This window comes from Anser cygnoides, chromosome 11, assembly GCF_040182565.1.
Source record: "Anser cygnoides isolate HZ-2024a breed goose chromosome 11, Taihu_goose_T2T_genome, whole genome shotgun sequence".
Lineage (NCBI taxonomy): Eukaryota > Metazoa > Chordata > Aves > Anseriformes > Anatidae > Anser > Anser cygnoides.
The window spans coordinates 11,915,210-11,933,506 of record NC_089883.1 but is presented as its reverse complement, the minus strand read 5'-3'; the positions used below and the strand labels follow the sequence as shown (position 1 = coordinate 11,933,506).

At 39.8% G+C, this 18,297-nt stretch overlaps 1 protein-coding gene and 1 long non-coding RNA gene across 15 annotated transcripts in view; one reads left to right on the top strand and one right to left on the bottom strand.

The window, feature by feature from the left end:
* Positions 1-18,297, top strand: part of MYO9A (myosin IXA) — a 188,275-nt gene that overhangs the window by 67,614 nt on the left and 102,364 nt on the right. For 13 of the 14 annotated variants that reach the window (XM_067004002.1, XM_067004004.1, XM_067003998.1 and 10 more), the window contains exons 4-8: positions 1,224-1,286; positions 3,718-3,817; positions 6,553-6,609; positions 10,732-10,829; positions 13,493-13,619. In XM_067004002.1, the coding sequence (XP_066860103.1) occupies positions 1,224-1,286; positions 3,718-3,817; positions 6,553-6,609; positions 10,732-10,829; positions 13,493-13,619 (445 nt within the window). The remainder of the gene's footprint in view (positions 1-1,223; positions 1,287-3,717; positions 3,818-6,552; positions 6,610-10,731; positions 10,830-13,492; positions 13,620-18,297) is intronic. The other variant, XM_067004001.1, reaches the window with a different exon arrangement.
* LOC136791722 (uncharacterized) lies at positions 5,263-10,572 on the bottom strand. Its single transcript, XR_010834284.1, has 3 exons — positions 10,401-10,572; positions 7,227-7,431; positions 5,263-5,381 (listed from the first exon to the last, which is right to left on the bottom strand). It is a non-coding gene; the product is annotated as an uncharacterized lncRNA (long non-coding RNA).

Sequence of the window (18,297 nt, the reverse complement as noted above, 5' to 3'; positions counted from 1 at the left end):
CAGGGAACCTCATGTCCTGGCTTGAAAACTTGGTAAAACACGAGCCCGTGCTTAAGATTAGAAGGGGGATGCAAAGGAAACCTCTTGGCGAGGAATATCCATAGCTGTTGTCAGCTTCCTCACTGGGAATAAACAAGAAAAAACCTTTTGGTGCACAGCATGCAAAGGAAAATGGTGCTGTGCCTGTCTGCCCGTCCTTACTCCTTCTGCACAGCAAGAGCCTCCCAAGGGTGTGCCTCTTCCAGTGGCCTCTCCTCAGTGCTGCCTGCCCTAGGAGTCTTCGAACACCTTTGGGCACGACCACATGGCTGATTTTTCCATGAAGGCAGAGGAGAGGGACTGAGCCCCCAGTAACATCCTCCCCATTGGAGGTGGAGATGCAAGCACTGCGTTGTCCCACCATGTCCAAGCTTCCTTGGGTTCTGGGCTTGCACCTTGCTGCCTGTGTCAGTGCCACCCCGTTGCGAGCTGGTAGCTGGAAAAGCACAGCCTCTGCTTTTGTGTTTCATGTTACATCATCGCCGTTGGCAATTATAGCTCCGGTTTCTAAATCCCTATCGTTACTGGTTGGTATTGCACAGAAAACAAACAAACAAACAGAGAACACGCCAAAGCTTGTTTCAGCTAGCAAAGCTTTGTATTAATATGTAGATGAAATAAGTTCATTATGAGGCTGTTAGGATAAATGTAAGCGCCAGTAAGGAGCTTCTGCAGTTGTTTGTTTTCTGACCATAGCCAGAAGTTAATAACCCAGGTTTTTGTTGAGAAGTGGCTGTTGTGGGAGAAGGGGTGGTAATTTGGGTAATGAATCTGCAGCTAAATCTTATCTTGCAAACTTCTGCATCCAGATGTATTTCTTGTTGAACTAGGGTTTGTGCATGAATTTAAGTCTGCAAGCGATTTTATTTTGCTGGCTTTGGATTAAATAGGTATCAGAGATTCTTAGTTTCTGTCAGAATTTCCCCCTGCACTCCCTGCCCATAGGCTAACTCATCTGAGATCATGTTTTTCATATCCAAGTTAGTTTTGGCTTTGTATCAAACCAAAAAACCTCAAAAGCCAAACATAATATTGGGCTTGTTCTGCCTAGGAAGAAATTTATATAACTAAGTGAAACAAGGCTGAAACTTTTTTGTGTACTAAAACTGAAAAGTCCCAGTAAAGCTGTGTTCATTTAAGTTGAATATTGGGTCAATGAATAACGCTTTTATTTCTCCTTCCAGTGCTTATGTTGAAAAGTATCTGCTGGAGAAGTCCAGACTCGTCTACCAGGAGCACAACGAACGGTAGGTGTCTGTGTTTTGCTTCCATGGTTGGCTTTGACTCCTGAATGTGTTGATAGCGTGGCGCAGATGGCTTAAATCCCTGTTTGAACTGGCATGGGGAATCGGGATTTTCGCACTTCTAACCATGTGCTTCGCGGATAAAGTCCCTGTTTACATTTTGCACCATCTTGGCTTGAGGAGACAAGCCCAAACTCCAACAGCTCTGCTAGTGTGGGTTCAGAGTGGGTGACACTAAGTTGTATCATCGCATGGGCTGGCCCCCTGAAAACGTCTTTTATCCAAAAAAAGCCATCAGTGGTCACGCACACTGTAACGACTCAGTGAAGCAGCAAATACCAGTGCATGGAGGGAAGGACGCTGCCAAAAACTTGCTGAGATAACTGAGCAGGATTTGCATCTTTCAAATGGTGGTGGCTGCAGGCACTGGGTCTGCTGTTATAGCCTGGAGAACAGCAGCCAAGGGGGAATGGTGTTTTGCTCTCTGCAGCCAGGGCTGTTGGAAACTTGCCTCTCCCGTTTCCGAAGGGAGCATCCCGTGGGATGGGGCAGTAAAGAGCATGGGGTGCATTGTGCCAGCCAGCAAGCCTGCGGGCACCCAGCTGCTGGGCTGGAAAGCTCCAGCCCTGCGGCACGTTTCCTGGTTGCATGGGGTTAAAGCATAAAAGCAATCCTCGTAACAGGTCCTGCATTAAATCTTCATCAAACCCTCCTTGTTTGGTCATCTTCAAGGCCTAAGACTTTGTGCTTCTTGAAGGCCCAGGCAGATGGAGGAGGCTGCGACCAGAACCACTGGTAGTGCTCTGGGTGATGGGGAAGGTGTATCTGAAACTGAAAAATAAATCCTATTCATTGCAATTTTTGTTATGTTTACTCCTGCTGTTTTTTTATTATATTTATATGCATGTGTTTATTCATAATTTTGGACTGAGGCACCAAAGTCTGTCTAGTTTCAGGCTTTGTTTCCTAAGATGCTGTCTGGCCACAGAAGCCTGTTTTTGCTGTCTCCTTGCCTGTTTGGGGAAGAATGTACTACCGAGGGAAAAGAGACTTTGTTATTTTATTAACAGTCCTTGACTTATATTTTCCATTGTCTGTATGATTAATGTCATATGGATTATCACATACCATTTGTTTTCTTGCACAACTTGTAAACTACTTAATATCTAATTTGGGGACAAGATGACATTTTAATTCTATTTTATAGCTCTTAACAGATTGAAAACATCAGAAAGGCCTCTAGAAAAAGCTAAGATTATATAGACAACAAATTTAAGCAAATTATTCTTTCCTAATTGCAACATATTAATTGCTGTGTCCTCTTCAGTAACTGTTTATTCTGATTGTAACAAATTTGCTGCTTCTAACTCTCCATCATCTGTTGTCTTTCAACTACTGGCACTTGTGTCTGTGCTTCCTTTTTGGGATAGATGTGCGGGAAGTTTTCTCTAATGCTGATGGATTGATCCCAAAGTTAGATGGCACACACAGCCTCAGCCTTGATAAATGCGCTGTTGGGTGCTGTAATTATTAATTTGATTTCTCTTGGAAAATGTCTGGCATAAACCAAAGTTGTGGTTTTACATTCTGTTATGCTGTTAGCATTAATCCATGTCATAGTTGTTTTGAAGCAAAACAGATGAGTGTCACTTGTGTTTTTTTTAGTAATATTCAGGTATTCCAAGTATTTGAGTAACCATAAAAATTGAAGATTTTTCCATTCTGTCATACAGAACTGCAACTGCAAAAGTATTACTTTGTTGTGGCAATGAAGTATTAAAAAGTAATAATTTCTGCATTGCAAAAGTGTTTTGATTCCAATAAATATGTAGGCCTTGCACATGTTTCTGGAGGAAAACACGACGATGTCAGCTAGGAATTCTTCAAGTATATTCTTGGAGAGTGGGCGTCCTTGAATGGAGAGGCGGATCTAATTCTCCATTAATTGGTTTAATCTTTTGCATCAGTGTACAGTGGTCTCAGGCCATTCCTAAACCACCATCAGGGTTGAGCGTTCCAGTCATTGCAGAAGGCTTTATTGTATATTTATATGTTGGATCTACAAAAATCTTTGTAAATCATCTTTGGAGCTTTCATCTGTTTCCGCATCAAAGCGAGATCAGACCAATACTAGATGGAGATTGGGCTTGTCTCTTATCTGGAGGGCTTTGGTGACATGGGACTCAGTGGCTGTTATCCTTTCCAAATTTATGAGTTTTTTAGTTCATTTTGCTGTTCTATTCCCTAAAATTCTAATTTAATTCAAAATTGCCCTACTAGCTAAAAACCACAGGACTTCTCCCTATCTGTGAGTTAAAACTACACACAGATCTAAGTTCAGAAGCTGGAAAATGAAGTTATGAGGTTTATGTGTTTCCCTACTCAATGCTGCTGGTTGTTTTCAAGTTTAACATCTTTTTTTCTTTGTCACCAGGAACTACCATGTATTTTATTACCTCCTGGCAGGAGCGAGCGAGGAAGAGAGATCAGCATTTCATCTTAAGCAGCCTGAGGAATATCATTACCTCAACCAGGTGGGAATACTCTACCAGTAGTGCTGGCAGTACAAGGTCTTGCCTTTTCCACCACTGAAGCTTAATGCTAATGAAGAAAATGTGTGCAGTAATGAAAATGGGTTGTCTCAGTGCTCTAAAGGCAGTGGTCCGACATTGGAAATTAATCTGCGTTGGCAATCTGAACGCCTGATAGTATGGAAAAATCAGTGTTTTCCATTTTCTGTCCCCTAACTGGGATATGTTAAATAGATGACTATAAACACAATGCATATAAGGGAGAAACAGTAGTAACCTACCTGTTCTCTGAATGAATGTTTAGTCATTAACATCTGTCTGCTGAACAGAAGAAAAGAGAAAAATGTGTGATGCCAGTAGACCATTAAGAAGTAGTATCTTAAATGAGATAGTCCTAATTTTGGCTGGCTGTTTGCATGAGACTTTGAATTTAACAATACAAGAAGTTTAATGTAAAAACATAAAAACTATTGAAAATGTCAGAATTAAAAATGTGTGAGGTATTACCAATGGCCAATTAACTTCAAACTTTAGAAAATCTAATTTACGTCAGGTGTTTAATATGCATTGATGCTTGTAAAGAAATTTACTGCTTTTTGTTCAAAAACATAATTAATGGAGTAGGATGACATGGAACAGCACTTAGGTTACATGTTGATTTTTAACTGTAATTGCTGTTTTCTTGGACTTGAGACATGATTAGCAATAGAGACTGATTTAGCCCACAAGTTGGAGAGCAACTTATGTGCAGTGTGCAATGCAAATAACTTTTAGTCTTTCTAGAAATATAATTTAGCTCTGTAATATATCTCAATTACCCAGGGCTTTTTAAAGATTTTTAAAGTGGACTATCAAAGCCAAAATATATTGTGATATTAATGACTACCACCCACTCTTAGCAGGATCAGGAAATTTGCTCAGATGAAGAACATACTAAGAGTTTAAGGCTTCTGCTCTCTCTGTTTGTGCCTCCTGTGCTCGGAAGCAGTGCAGAGGTTGGAGAACGTGGTGTGTTCTTTGCGACCATCTGCGCTGCAGTTTTGCAGCTCAAAAGTGCCAAGATAATTTGGATGGAATGTTTTGTCAGATTCACAGATTTTGTTGGGCAATCCGGTAGTTCTATGTTAGCCTAAAATATTGCTTTTAATTATAGTCCTTCCCTTTATTTAGTAGCATTTTAATGTTTAAGGTCATTAATATTTAAAGCATAATAATGAATTTCATGGTGCGTAGTGTGTAGATCTGATAGGAGTGTGATATTTTAGGTTGAAGTGTTTATTTTAATCAAAATTACGCTGCTGTGGGTGAGAAGGCTGCAGGAGGATGCTGAGGTACATCCAGCAGATGATGGAAGCAGACTCCGGACTTACCTGAACACAGTTTATGGAGAGTAGTAACATTTGGGGGTTTGGGGTATTTTGATTATAATCATTTTACTGCATTTAGTGTTCATGTTAGGGAGACCAGGTAACACTGACAACTATGAGAAAATGGCTCCTAAAGATGAGTTCAGTGCGTTGTTTAATATTTAGGATTCCCAACAATGCAGTAACTGCCTTCCTGTGTCCTGTAGGAAAAAGGGAAAAAAGGAAAATGAGGAGGAGGAAGGAAAAAGTAGTAATGGAGGAATGGGGAGAGAAACTCTGCAGACATAAAAGGGAAAACTAATAAAATGATCCTTGAGCATTCTCAGTAAGTTCTTGAATGTGTCCTAGAGAAATCCCTGCCTTTTAGAGAGGGAAAAGAACAAGCCCAGAAGTGAGCATAAGCGTGTAACTAAAATTAAATACTAAAATTTAAAAGCTATAAAATACTGAACCAGGCCCCTTAAGTCAAGGACTGACTCAATCCTCAACTCAAGCATTATTTTATTTTCCCAGGTTCTTCAACTCACATTGTTATGCAAAATAAAAATGTATTTTGCATTTCATATGAGAAATAATCTATTCAGATACTTCAACGAAATAACAGAGCATTTTGTTGATCTGTAAATGTAGGAAGCAGGTTGGACAAAAAATATTTTCACTTTTGTTTTTTTAAAAGCAAATCTACTTAAAATATCCCCTGAGTTTGGATGACGTCTCAGTCTCATACCAATGATAAGAGGCCTACCCTGCAATTTGCTAAATATTTTCTGTGTTCTACATCCATATTTATCCATTCTGGAATTAGTAATTTGCAGGATTAGATCCTTATTTAATTGCATCAGGAGCTGCGGTGCTGTGTCTGCCTCCCTCACAGGAGCACCAAGTGCTGAGCCTGGGCAAGTCCTGCACTCCTGTGATGCCTTTCAAGTCTGTCACTGTCTGATAGGAAAAAGTTGGAAACTCAGAAAAAGATGGTGCTTTCAACCAAGAACTCAGTTTTGCAGCACATATATGGGTCTAGAGAGAGATTGAGAGTGGAAACAAAAATCAACTCTGCTTGAATATCTCTCTGCTCTAGGCAAAGCAAAGATTTTTCCAACCATGGTAGTTGAATTCTCTTAAAAAATCATTAAGCTGATAGCCTGAGAAATCCCCACTACCTTGAAAATACTAGGAGCAGAAATCAGAGCATCACAGGCCTTGAAAAGAACTATAAATCTTACTTCATGCTGAAAAAGATCAGGAATGACTGCACAGAATAATAACAATTATTTTACTTGGGAGGTCGCCATTGCTGCTCTGCCTGAAGAGCCGGTGGTGGGAGTCATGTTTGGTCTGAATGCTACTTAACTCGGTCTGCCTTGCTTTCAGATGACAAAGAAACCCCTCAGACAGAGCTGGGATGAGTATTGCTATGACTCTGAGCCGGTCAGTACAAGTACACGCGTCTTCTGTGTTGCTGGTGCAGGGCTGCTCCTTTTGCTCACTTGAATTTGGGAGGTGCACCAAACCACAAGCAGAAATGAAATGAAATTTAACCTGTTAATGACCCTCTCCCCTGCCCTGCGGTGGTGCTGCTTGTGTGTTAGCTGGTGACAACATGGATGCTCTTTCTGTTACCCTTTTTTGCTTACTTCCATCTGGAAAGCTTCTTCAGCAGCTTGGTTTGGATTCGGTCACCTAGTTTTCACAGTCGTTCCTTCCTGGTATATAATACACATTGTTTCATGTAAATTGGTCATCACACAGTAATTTGTGATGTGGAAGCATTGTGAGAAGTGTAATTGCTTCCTGATACAACTGCAAATCAGCCCCTGGAAGTGCTAAGAGAGGGCTTGTTTAGCATCAGCTCATGGTGATTGTCGCAGCCTATCTGCCGTCCAGTTTCCAGGAAAAGGACAACAAAACCAAAAGCACCCCTCAGCCATCTATGGGACAATCAAATCCTGCTATTACTGAGAATGCAAACAATTCCTTCTCCTAAAATAGTTCTGCTGTCCTTTCCATATGGATCTACCCAAAAAAGGGACCGTGATGCTTCTTACCTTCCCCAGCTCCTCTTTTGCATCTAAGGCAGAGGCGGTGGCTTTGGTCAGTGGTGTGCTTTGGGTTTGTGTGGCCTGCAGCTGTGTCCCCGTGATGGTCTGTGTCAGTTGTGTCTTGCACCAGAAAGCATGTTTTCAACCAGCTGCATGTTGTCCTTGCTAATTTTGCTGTTCACTTGATGGTTGCCAAACCCAGTGAATGTATCTGGAAGAAGAGGTGATCTGGGGAGGAACTGTGGTTCTCTGAGGCTAAATCAGCACAGTACCAGCACGCCTTCAGATGCAAACCCTCGTTAGGAGAGGAGGAAGGGAAGGGAGTCTAGCCTCTGGAGGTTTAAAAATGTCAAATATTGTATTAGCATCGTCATGAGGCCCTATGAGACCAGGGAGCAAAGAGTGGATGCTTCTCTGTATGCCTCAGGATGCTGTAATGAGTTGCAAAGCCTTTAATCGCTTTAGGAGTGGGTTAGGACAATCGACTGGAGGAATGCCAAGAAAACCAAGCCCCAGGTTTGTTGCCTTATTTTGCATAGCAAAACTGTGCGCCCTTACAATTTGGCTGTTGATCTGGTATTTTATTTGCTCAGGGTTGTTTTCCATGATGTTCCTGGTATATCACTTCTTGGCTTCAGTGAAGATTTGCTCTTAAACATCCTCTGGCCTTTTCCCTCCAAGGAACTAGTGGCAAAAGGAATGGGCTCTACCTGCTGCAGACTTTCAGCTTATAAAGAAACCCTTCTGTATCTTCTTTAAGGGTTTCCTGGAAATCCAGGGATTGCTTCAGTTTGATAGTAAGCAGGGAACTCACTGTTGTTTCGAAGTGTTGAACGCTCTGGGAAACTAATTGGCCCAGCAGAATATTAATAAATATTCTGGTACATGGGCATAGATTTTATAACACTTGTCTGCCCTAATATCAGTGAAACTCATATATATGTATGTGTATTTACACACACACACACTATATATATATATATACACACACACATATATGTGTATATATATGTATTTGTGTGTGTGTGTGTATATATATACATATATAAAATCATCCATTAGGAAACAGTACCTAGCACAGACCTGGAATACTATCGAGTGCATCTGCTTTTAAGTAGATAATTTCCAAAAAGCTTTTCCATACAGATTAATGAGTTTGGGAATTGTTATGTAAATTGTTCATTAAATTGCCTTTGGCGTAGATTGTACTACTTTTGAGTTAGCTATGGTATTTCAGTGTTGTCTTGTGACTCAATTTTGGATGAATGATGCCACAAAATGAAATTGTTTCTGGGAATGTGGATGGCCAGTAGAAGTGGCACTTTTTATCCCTTTAAAAAGATTTTTAAAAAGACCTTATTTATAGAGTTTGCGAGGCATTTTTTGTTCTGCAGCCTCCAGGTCCTGCCTTAGTGAGGGTGAAAACTCCTCCAAGTTATCTGCAGCGTATTTGTAGTGACCAAGGATGCCAGGATCCTTTTATCCTGGTATTGTATGATTTATATAACCCCATTGCTGGTCCCTACTGATATATAGTGTAGTTGTCAATGCAGCACTCCTTTCAATAAATCGTGCAAATAGCCTATACATCTGTTACAAAGGGCACATTTCAATAGCCTGTAACAAAAGGTGAAAGGTTCAATCATTAACGAGTGTTTCTTAAGAACAGGCAGACATGGTATTTTCTAGTTTAGTTTAAAACTCTGTGTTCATTGATTGTTGGTATGGTTTTAAAAATTACACAAAATGGTTCTACTGTTCATCAACATCTCTAGATTGGCAGTGCAGTAGTGACTTGTTGCCCCTGAGGATCGATGATAGATTTTATTTTTGGTTATCTGGGTTTATGGCAATGCTCTGAGCTTCTCAAATGTTTAGTTGAGGGGACAGGGCTACTGTTTGAGGAATTACCTATGTTGGCATAAATATCTTAAATAAGAATTTCTCTCTATAATTGGTAGCTATCACTGTACTGATACTACCTAGTGGGATGAAGAACATACCACTGATACCCCAGTAAGGCTTAAAATGTCTGCTTTGCATCTACTGTGAGATGCAAAGCTGATATGATAAAATAATTCTATATATTCTACATTTATGTTTTACGTATTTTAAGACTACTTTGTATCTGTTCAATGTTGTTCACTGTTGTATTCATGTAGCTTTGCTTAGCGCAGATTTTGTGATCTGTTTGTGCAGAAGTCTGTGCACACTTGCTCATAGTGTAAGGATGATTCACAGACAAATGACCAAAAGAATATGGGGATGCAGCTGCTTTAATTCATTGTTACTGCAGCAGCAGCTACAATTTTTAAATTATACACCTGGATTAACTTGTAGAAAGTCTCTATTTAAGTGTTACTAAATATTTTGATGCTTAAGATAACACTATATTGTGTGATACATAATAATCTAATTGGAGATCCGGGATTTCTGTAGCTAGCAATGGGAAAAAATATTAAATCTGGGCTATGAAGAGAGAGAATAATAAATAATGCAAGGGGACCCAAGGTGAGTCAAACCCTGCAAAAGGTTCTTGGCATTGTTAGTTCCTTTACTAAGTTAAGGAGAGTAAGTTTCACTTTGTTCTCTAAATATCGGTGTAGGTCGGTGTTATTTGGACTCAGAAAGTCATCTGATTTCTTTGAAAGCATCAGTGACTGCCATCAGTTTGGGGAGAATCTGGATAACTAAAGCATTCAGCCATGGCACGTTAGCCTCTGGGAGATATAAAAAGTGGTGGACTTCAAATTCCCTAAGAAAATGCACCAGTATTTAGAATAGTGATTAAAATGTTTGAAACTTTTCCTTCCTTATGCAGCATTTCACTCACTGGTTAGTTTACATGGAATTACATGCATTTTATTTTGAAGCAGTTTAAAACAGAACTCTTCCATTTACTTACAGGAACTCTTAATGGACCGGGACTTAATGTGGAATAAACTGCCTGTAAATGTTAACAATGCACAGCATATTGTTGTTAATTCACGGCCTTTCTATATGTTTTTTGTCCAAAACTCTTGCCAAGTAGTGCTACTTTAAATATGACAACTCTGATTTGCTTATACAGAGACTACTGAAAAACTGATTCTCCTAGACAGCTTGATTATTGTTATTTATTATTTGATTTTAAATTGTGTACATGCTTTCCAATATTTAAGAAGAAAAATTCTGCCTTACCACTGGAGCTAATCCTGGATTTTTATTGCATCGCATATGTGCTTCTTGCTCTGTCTGCTGTGGTGCTGTGCATTCGTGCTCTGTCTCGGGAAGGATTCAGAGCAGTGTCCGAGGGGGTGGGTGTCGGGTAATTAGCCACCATTAGTCTGCATCGTGTTAACAGGGCCTCCTGTATATCTCATTTTCCCAGTGCCAGATTGGAAATGTCCTAGTTGCCGATAAAAGGCTTGGAAGTCACAGGATGATATTTATGAAGTGCTGAGTTGGCCATCTGGACCTGTTCTGACCTCAATTTGTGTCAATGCTTAATCTTTCTCTTTGACCCCAACAGGACTGCTTTTCCGTTGAAGGGGAGGACTTGAAGCATGACTTTGAGCGTCTACAACTCGCCATGGAGATGGTGGGGTTTCTTCCCAAGACTCGCAGACAGTGAGTTTCTTTTCCATATTAACATATATTAACATATTAGAGATTATATTGATTAATTGAAATAATATGATAGTATAAAATACGTATAAAATATTACTGTAAATATAATCTCCCTAGTTAGTGAGAAAAAAATCACATAATTTTTGCTAACATAACTGTTTTGCTCTGCATAACGTTTCAGGCTGGAGAGAAAGAAGAATGGTGCTTGACCATTCGTACAATAAAGAAGTAAAATATAAAGACATAAGCAAACTATGCCCATCATTAGTGTAGTTAATGACTCTTTATGTAAATTGAGTGTTGGCAGGAAGTTGGTACCTGGAAATATTTTTTGTACTGTTCATGAATAGTTATGCTTTATTCTGCATGTCATGAATCCAGATCCCGTTTTAATTAGAAATCCGGATTATTAGTCATCATGCTTAATCCCTTTCCATGCAATTGCTGGTTTTGAGGGCTCATTTCCAATTGGCCTTCATTCACCAACACAGTGAAGGTGCCAGTTGAAAACCTGGATTTTTGTAGTTGGCTTGCAATACTGTCTTCCACCGAGTGCAAGGAATTACATGCTTTACATGAAGATTGTTCTTCACTGAAACCACAAAGTAATTCCTGTTGTGTTAATCGTTGACTGACTTCATTGTTCCAAAGTCTCAAGTAGGTTTGAATGAACTTGACAAGTAAGTTACTAAGGTTAGGAACGGGCTTAGAAAAATAGGTATTGAAAAATGATCTTACAGTGAGTTTGTTGTGTTTTTTGTTTTTTTTTTTTTTGACATCATAATTATTGCTGAAAGGCAAATCAGTAGCTGGAACACAGTGAGAAAGCTTGTGCTTTTTTAGGTAAAAATGTTCAAATGGTAATTTAATGAACCTTGTTCCTTTATCGGAAATCCTGGAGGTTTATGTGGGAACAAGGAATTACTGCTTTGTGCTAATGGCACTTTGAAACCCTTGGGTAGATGACATTTAAGATGCTAACATCTAACATTATTTTGCAATTGGGTGGATTACCTCCCTCCTTTTTTAAGCATTGTTTTTCTTTCCTTTTAACACGTGTCTGAGCCAGCAGCTAGAAGCCCTTAAGTGTGAGACATTGTCCTGCATTTTGTTCCAATAAGAACTTGTTTCACCTACCCAAAAATAATTTTCGTAAGCTCATGCTTTATCCCAAGCATAACAAATTAATTCTGAAATCAATACTGCTTTTTCTCTATATATTCCACACAAATAGATAAGCCAAGTATACATGCTTTTACTATGAATAGGGTATGTGTCAGTATAGGTCCTTATTCTTCACGTGTGTCTGCTTTGCACCAAGCACACACTCATGTTCTCCTGCAAGCATCACGCATCTTCGCTCCATGAGCAAATGCCACTGCAGCCCACTTGAGACAAAGCTGCTTTGCAGATACTGCAGCAGCAAGGAGCTAACAGCGCAGAACCAAATTGCTTCCTGTATTCTGCCCCGGGTGACTTGTTACGCAGCAAGAATCAGGTTTCAGAGACAAGGGTTTTCTAAAGCCTGCTTACAGCTCAGGGTTGCAGTACGGCAAGGTACTTTAATTGGCAGAGTAAAGCAATCAGTAAGTGTCTGGACTGAATGGAGTAGGATGTCATTTTGATTTACTGTGCAATAACTTTACTCGGCGGACAAGTTCTTGTATTTCTGCTAGTGCGTGTTGTCAAAAGCATGTCTGCCTCTCTTAAAAAAAATGTAGCAGATTCTTCGCTGTATGAGCAAATCTGTTCTACTTGGCATTGTGCAACTTCAACAAGAAAAAGTAACCACCTCCAGCTGAGCAAAAAAGGGAAGGGCATTTTAAGTGCTGTTATTACTTTCTAAAGTGATTGTTTATAGCAAAGCATGGGCTTTCACCTTTGTGGAAACAGCTACAGAAGAAAATTGTTTATAAAGGCATTCAAGTAATTCATGAAGAGGAATCAGTATCCCCATTTTAGAGATAATGAAGGACAGGCTTGGAGTGGTGAAGTTGTGTTGTCCAGACGCAATGGTGACATGGCTAGGAATCAAATTCAATTTTAATCATTTTTAGCTCCCCAGAGTGTGTAGAATGAGGGACAAATGGAGTATATAGCTGAAGTCAGCCATCATTCATCCCTGATGATTTCATTTTGTAGTTCATATGGGGTGCCATTTTGTAACCATGGGTTCAATGTGTTGAACTTCAGGCTGAGAATTAGGTGACCTGAATGATTTTGCAGAATACTTCTCAAGAAGGCTGTACTGATGCAAGTTTAGTACTTGACTAAATGGAAAAAAAAAATACAAAGTGGATGCTTATTTTGAGCATCATTTTTAAGAAACACTTGGAGATTTGGGACAGAAACTGCTTCAGACTAAAAATTAGAGGATGAGTCAAATATGAAGATGGCACTTGGATGTCTGGGAATTGAAGGGATTGTGGAAAGGGCAGGATATTTTGTACAAGACGTGGACTGAGAAGTGCTGCATTCTTTTAAACAGAATTTGGAAGTGTTTTTGTAGCTTTTCAGCTTTCATGGTGATGGGATCCTGATAAATATTTGAAAATGTTTTGCAACCAAGTTTGGCATTGAACATGTGGTTTGCTTTTTCATTAGCTTTAAGAAGAAAGGAAAGAAAAAAAAGTGAAAATGAGATCTCTCTATTTTCTTTTTAGAATTTTTTCTCTCTTGTCTGCAATACTACATCTGGGAAACATCCGTTATAAAAAGAAGACCTATCGGGATGATTCCATCGATATTTGTAACCCTGAGATACTGCCTATCGTGTCGGACCTGCTGGAGGTAAGTCTTTGCTTTCTGTCCTGTGACTTTCACACTTAATGAACTACCTTTATTTTATAATAGAACTTGTTTCCAGTTACAATGAATGGTAAGTTGTCTTATGTTAATATAGCCTGTTTGTGTTTGCCAGTGAGACGTTACAAGGATTTTCTTATGAGGCTTTTCATGTGAAGTTTTTTCTTCCTAATCTTCAGCTTCAATACACTTATTCAATTGACTGAAAATAGTGTTACCTTGATTAAAATTTGAAAGATTGCAAGCCAGTTCTAGGTGGAAAGAAAACCTGCCATTCAACGTGCTATTTTCTTTAATTGCCAACCATTAGCTCCCTCACCAGAATTCCCCAATGCTCCTGAAATCTGTTCCAGTATTTGTGTTAGAAACAATTCAAGAAACTGGAGCAATTGTAAGATCCACTCTTCTGTTTCAGGTAGTGGCAATAGGAGATTCTGAGTGAATTCAACACGTTTTGCAGTCTATTGTTACTCTGCCAGCATCCACAAAGGTCGTGGTAGACTTGCTGGAGGGTGCATCTCAGTCTGCTTCCTGTAGTACCCATTTATGGACTTACTATCCGTGCATTTATCTAATTCTGTTTTGAGCCTGATGATGCTATCTGCTGTTTCTCTGTGTAAGAGCCTTTACAAAGAGGATTTTGTTCTCTGCGGATGACTGCTGTGCCAGTGTCATTTGGGACAGGTTTCAGTGTCTCAGCCTTGATGGTCCTGGGCCATATCCAGTTATGCAGGTCAGCGCAGAAGTTCTTAACCAGATTGCCCTGTTAGCTTGTGCAGGTTATGAAATTGTGGCATTATTTGCTCAGGAGTTTTTACTGCAGCGAGCCAAGTTGTCCTGTGCTTGCTTTCTGTGTTCAAGAGCAATGGGCAAAACCTCTTGATGTGGATACAGAGGGCCAGAAGCAATCCTTGCCATCTAAGCCACTTGCAGCTCCAAGTGATCCTGAAATGTTATCCTTGTAGTTGGTTAAAACAACTGTGCAATCTCTGCTCCTTTGTTATTGTCCTTGTCGCATCTCACCTGACCAATTCCCATTGTATCCAAACTTGCTGAAACAGAGGAAAGCACTCTAACTCCAGCTGTCTTGGATTTCCTTGGTCCCTCTCAAAACTTGCTGGACGGTGTGGAAGGTTAACTTCTGCTAATTTTATGTTCCTATCAGAAGATAACTTGTTGTCCTTTCATGCACATGTGAGGCTCTCTCATTCCTTCCCTCAAACAGCTGTTGTGCTGTCTTACTCCTTGAACTCTTGGGAGTTGGCTTGCAGATTTTCGTAGCACTTCATTAATGCTCTGAATTTAGGGAGGGGAAAGCTTCTGTAAAATATGGGTGTAAGCAGCTGGATGCTCTTTGCATTTTGGACTTCAGACTGCAGAAATAAACAGAAGGAAAATATGAGTTTGGACTAGAATGTTGTTGATCTGACCCTGTTAAAAATGGCCATATCAAGTTGTAGCAAGAGAGCCAAGTCATTTAAGAAGTAATCATTTTTTAAAAAAGCTTTGAATAAGAGAGTGACTTAGAGATCTGAAGAAGTTCCAGGCTTTGGGTCTTTGCCCTGGCTTTCTTCTGCAAACAAATTCTTTTGCAACATCTGTGTGCTGTAAGGTATCAGGGTATTTTCTGCACGTGTGCATTTGAAATTATGCATCAGTTGAGACATACAAATCCAACGGTGGCTTAGTGCCATGCTCTGGTACAGCACAGGTATGGACACCATGCTCACTTGCAGATAGTGTCAACAATGTTTAGAAAATATACATATGTACATACTTATATATAAACATTACTATTTTGAAAAGCACTAGAATCTGGTGTAGCTGAGCAAAATGATCTCTTTCTGTTGCTCTTGGTAAGTCTTTTGCAAGCAAACTGATCCTATACAGTATGAAAAGCTTGTTAATTAGGTAACGGCAGTGCAGATCTCAGGTATGTTGTGAAAGGTGATGCTGTGTTTGGGTAAGCGGTGTTGCTTGTTCTTTAAGTTGCATTTATTTGGATGGAAGTGCAGACGTTGCCTGCAGGTGTAAAATTTCTGATAGACCCACTCCCCGATCAGCCAAAATAAAGGCAGCAAATGCCTTTTAAGAAGAAGCTGATTTGTTTCTGAAATGCTCAGCATTTGCAGACCTGAATAAATCTTTTGCAATGTTTATTCAGTTTTGACCAAAGGGAGGACTAAAGGGTTCAGACAGATGAAGCATTATTACATTGCACTTAGTTAGCTACTTAAAGCTGTCCAAATTAAGTGTGGTGAAATCTTAGCCAGAGACCAAAAATATTGGTTGAAACAATCTGACACTTTGTATTTTTGTCTCATTTGGGTAATTAATTTTATTTATTTATTTTGTGGTCATTGAAAAGTATACAGTTCTGCTTTTCATGCCATTGTTACTAAAAATATGAATTGGCTTTAAAAAGTTACTAATTCCTTCCCTAGCTCTTGCTGTTACTTACCAAGACTGAAAAACCATCTCAGAAGAAAATTAATATTAGTTGACAAATACTTCAATTTCTTTTCATACAGCCACTGGGTGCTTGACAGGACAGGCAGGGGTGTAGCAAAATGATGCAAGGAACCATCTATTCTGTGTCTGACACAGACAAAAATCCTGTGTTTTTTTTTTTTTTTCTTAAATGACTTGCTCAATTTGTCCATTCAAGGATTTGATGAGAAAAAGAGAAGAAAAAAAATCTAATTGGGTTTGGTGAAAGGGCACCGAATTGGTTGTATCTGAGAGCTGCCAAGAAGGGATCCAGAGGTCCTGATGCACAAAACCAAGGGGTGGTTGCTTTCTTGGGGAGAGGAACAACCAGCCTGTCTGCAGTGAAACAAATAGGCAAAATTAGCCATGTTTTCCCCCCTCCAAAGGCAAGTCTGACCAAAAGTATCATGAGCTTGCTGTTCTACATTAGAAAGAATGGAGCCTTTGAGTTTCTAAGGACAATTGGGGAAACTTCAGTAGTTAATGCAACAGCACTGAATCACCCTTCTTTCTCTCCCTCGTTTTCTCTTTCTTTCTCTCTTTCTGATACATATCCTTCCACTGTATCAAGAGACTTCTGATCCTATAAAATGAAGCTAATATGCAGATTTTTGAAGGAATCTGGGAGGAGTTGATGACCTGAGATGGATTTTATTTTTCTTAGATACTGACAGCCCAGTCCAATATGTTTTTAGTTTATTAAAACGTTCAGACCAGCATTTGTTGAAAAAGCAAACTGCAATATAGGATTTTGGCCAGACTCCGTGGATCATTGTTTCATTTACAGTAAGACCCTGATTCCTTTCCTCAAGAATAGACATAGCGTGCGGATTATGTGAGGGTTTTGGCAGGTTTTTCTCGGCCTTTGTTTAAACTTTGCTGAAATACGGCGCTGTAGCGTGATGTCAGTTCTGCCTGATGGATTGAACAGACGTGGAAGTCTGTGCAAGCAGTGAAATTATTGCAGGCAGAGGGAGAAATCCTCTTCAGAAACCATGGAGGATTGTGTAAAACTCTTCTGGGGAAAAACCTGGAAGTGCTCCTTCTGTGGGCTTATTGGTATCCATCTCTTTCCATCAGTCCAAACAAAAAAATTCTCCGGCCTCTCAACATGGACTTAAAACAGCAGGGGTTTTGTATTTGGATGTGTAATTCATCCTGAGCTGTATTTCAGCTTGAGGAGCTGTTTGTTCAGAACTCATAGCTGAACTCAATCTTTGGGCTGCAAGTCGGCAAGGATCTGTGGGTTTATTAAACTATTGTGGTATGTTTCTGATTTGTGAATTCCTAAGAATAATTATCAAAAGTCATCCATTAGAAATGATCGAGTGTTAGATCACCCTAAAGTTTACTGTTTTTTTTATTAGAAGAGCAAGAATGTTTTAATTATGTGCATTTACTAATACTGGAAATTATTTCCATGGAGAACACTGAATAAGGAAGACAAATTCTGTCTTCACTGAATAGTTTTATACTCAATTGTTAGGCTTAGATAACCAGACTCAATGCAAATAATGGTAAATATAAGTTATGAGCTATCCAAAATCAGTTTTGCCAATTCTCTTTTACATTGACTATGTTGGCTTTTGCAGCCAACATCTACCTCCACAGGAAACTGTGGTGAAGCTTTTTTTCTACTAAAAAGTTATCTTTGGCTGCGCAGAGGAATCCCACAGACAGCGTGCTCCTCATGTGATAGACATCTCAGAAAGTAACAGAGCGGGGGAAACGAGGTGAGGTTTATGGGGCAGCTGGCGCTTTGCGCTCAGCATGGCATCCAGCCTTTTCTTCTGCATCCCTTCTCTGGTTAAGTTTGGGGTTGTGAAGCTCTGAGCCAGATCTCCAGTCAGATAGCTTGGCTTGAAAGAAAGTCAGAATAGAAAGTTCTGCTCTTTCTCAGGAAGAGCTGATAGAAAATAAAGTCCATCCTAGCACTGCCTGAATTTATGTTCCATACCAAGCAGCTTTTGAATGAGCACTGAACATCTCAATCCTGTTCTCAAATATGGAAGCAACTGGAAGGAGAGAGAAAAAGATAAGATTTCTTGCTCTCAAGCTGGAAATGGTTCCTTTTACTTCATAACACAATACCCTAGCATTACAGAAGAAGTAATCGCAGCCTGCCTGGGCTCCTGCCTAGTCTTTGCGGGAGGCTGCCCGGCTGTCCCTGCTG